This window comes from Fukomys damarensis, unplaced genomic scaffold, assembly GCF_012274545.1.
Source record: "Fukomys damarensis isolate Sample0158 unplaced genomic scaffold, DMR_v1.0_HiC HiC_scaffold_30450, whole genome shotgun sequence".
NCBI classification, from domain to species: domain Eukaryota; kingdom Metazoa; phylum Chordata; class Mammalia; order Rodentia; family Bathyergidae; genus Fukomys; species Fukomys damarensis.
In genome coordinates this window covers 1-2,795 of record NW_022931362.1, presented here as the reverse complement: position 1 = coordinate 2,795, position 2,795 = coordinate 1, and the positions used below count along the sequence as shown (strand labels likewise).

The following is a 2,795-nucleotide window of genomic DNA, read 5'->3' as shown; positions in this document are numbered from 1 at the left end:
CAGCACTGTCAGGGCTGCCCCAAAGCGGCCCCAGGGATGGCCCTGCTCCCCACGGAGAAGAGCGTCACATCGCCACCGAGCCCTCTGTTAAACAGAAACAGTGTCGGGCCCCAAAGTACACAAACCTTCCACCCACACCCGAACCCCAGCCAAGGTCCCACCAGCACTCACCCCTTTGGGCAGGGGACACACAGACACCTGGCCCCCTCGTGTGGACTCGTAGTAATGGGGGGCCCCAATGAGGACCAGGTCAGTGCTGCCGTCATTGTTCACGTCCACGGAGCCGAGGGAGGCTCCAAAGTAGGAGCCGATCTGAAAGAGACGGCCAGAGTCTCACGCACCTTCCCACCCAAGGCGGGGCACAGGGGTGCTCTTTCCATGAAGAGGACGTCATGCCGCAGAGGAAAATGTTTTGGAGAGGATGTGATTTTTAGATGATTCATTTTAGATTCTTATTTGAATGTGCTGCCAACTAGAGGAGCACATTATAGAGTCAGGGGGCAGTGGGCTTGGACTCACTCTAACAGAAAAACCTACAAGAGCAGACAGCATACCCTTTCAGTATAGTGCAAGTCTTGGGGAGGGTTGAAGTTGGCAGTCTAACTAATAAAGCACCGACTGGCTGGATTAAAAACAACGACGACCACTGGGGAATTTTTGTGTGATATTGAGAAATAAGGTCTACCTATCATTACAAAAATTTTTATTGAGTTTATTGGTACTTATTAAGTACTAAAGCACCGACTGGCTGGATTAAAAACAACGACGACCACTGGGGAATTTTTGTGTGATATTGAGAAATAAGGTCTACCTATCATTACAAAAATTTTTATTGAGTTTATTGGTACTTATTAAGTACACAGTACAGTTACATTCATCACTGGGACCTTGCACCTTTACATGACAGGTCTTGGTTCTCATTTTTTCCCCATTCCCCTGCTTTCCCTTCACCCACTCCTCAGTATAAAATTTTTAAAACTATGGCCAATGTCAATATGTAGAATTCAGCCATGGGATTTCTCCATTTAATTATCCATCGATTCGTTCAGCAAACAAGGTTTGTTATTTGCACACGGCTGGGTAGCAGACACAGAAATGTGGCAGTTTTCAACCTGGCTAAGTTCTAGGAAGGAAATGTACGGAGGACATCATAGCACGACTCACAGCAGCATGAGGGGAGGCTAACAGACAGCCCACTTTTAGGTCAGGTTTATTGGGGTGAACTTTACATATAGAGTCAGCCTTTTTAGTACACAGTTTTAGAGTTTTCACAACCTATAAAGTCATCTAACCACCAAGTAATAGAAGTCAAGTTATAGAAGTTTCATCCATTCCCAAAATATTCGCTCTTACTCATCACAGCCTTTCCCCAGCTCACCAGTCCTGGTGACCACTAATCTATTTGCCTTCTGTAATTTTGCTCTTCCAGAATGTTATGTGAACAGCCTGTTATGGGATGCAGCCTTTGGAACTGGCTCCTCCCACTTAGGACACCTGGGACCCGGTGCCACTGTTCCCTCACGTAGCGCACCACAGTCCACTCCCATGTCCCTGGATGGAGGAAACCGGGTTAAGGACAGAGCCATCACAGATGTGGAATTGCTGCAACATTCTTTAAATTACGTACTGGTTGAAAAACGTATGTACTGGTTGAATACTAGTTCTGGATACAGGTAGAATCATAGAGAGCTCGGTACAAACCAAACGTTCTCGCTTGCTGTTGCAGAGCCGACCGCGGAGTCTCCTTGAGGCCCCTCGCCCCCTGCCCCCGCGTGACAGCGGGACAGGTCAGCCCGAGCCTCCCAGCCTGCGGGTCCACCCTGCGCACGTTCCACTCACCTGGCTGCCCTGGATGTTGGCGCTGGTCTCCCAGGTGCCCGCGTTCTGTCTGAACATCACCACCAGGCCAGTGTGCTGATACCGAGGCGCCCCCAGAGCCAGGCTCTGCACCCTGCTCCTCGAGATGACTGCAGCAGCATAACCTGAAGAAGGCGACCTTAGAGCAAGTGCTTCCCCGCCAGGCCCCGCCGCCCTTGCTGTCGTGTGGGCCCAGCCTTGGGTAGGGGCAACGGGGCAGCCCTGCGCATGGCGGGCTATGGTAACTGAGCCCTGTGCTACATTCCTCTCTGTGAACATATTTTGCCCCAGTATTGGGCACCAAACCCAAGCCTTCCCACTGGGCTACATCCCCAGTCCTTTTTTATTTTTCATTTTGAGACAGGGTTTCGCTGAGTCGCTAAATGGCCCAGGCAGGGCTATTCGAGATCTTCCTGCTTCAGACTCCCAAAGTGCTGGGATTGTAGGCATTGTACCACACCTGGCTATTGAAGTTTCTGACTTTACAGCTGTCCTACAGATAGATCCAGCAGAATCTGCACTAGTTCAGTACACTGCACCCTTGCTTCTTCTTGGAGAAGCATGGCCTTTCTCCACTTACCCAGGTAAGCATCATTCATGTCTGAATCCACTCTGGTGGTGTTGATGAATGTGACTTTTCCCTTTGATGTATGCAGAAAGGCTCCCCCGGCCCAGTCAAAGCTGCCCACAGAGCCCAGTAAGGGGCCGTTCTGGGAAAAGAGGTTGAACAGGGTCATAAGGAGAAGGGACCACAGCTGCCCAACAAAGAGGTCCCTCCCCACCAGAAACCGTCACAAAGAGCCCCCCCACCTTCACCTCTTCTTTGACTTCCTCTGGCCCCACATCCACCCGTCAGTGGGAGAGCACTTACAGAGGTGATGGCCGCGCTGAAGCCTTCCTGAGACATTTCATGCTCAAAGGAGCTGGAGCTTCCGGTC

At 50.7% G+C, this 2,795-nt stretch overlaps 1 protein-coding gene across 1 annotated transcript; it reads right to left on the bottom strand.

Annotated features, from left to right (window-relative positions):
* Positions 1–6: 6 nt before the first annotated feature.
* On the bottom strand, positions 7–2,787 carry LOC104870565 (integrin alpha-M-like; the record flags this gene model as incomplete). Its single annotated transcript, XM_010636236.2, has 5 exons — positions 2,729–2,787; positions 2,438–2,567; positions 1,840–1,982; positions 172–312; positions 7–84 (listed from the first exon to the last, which is right to left on the bottom strand). Coding segments are annotated over exons 1-5 (528 nt in total), but the record flags the coding sequence as incomplete, so codon positions are not given.
* Positions 2,788–2,795: the final 8 nt, after the last annotated feature.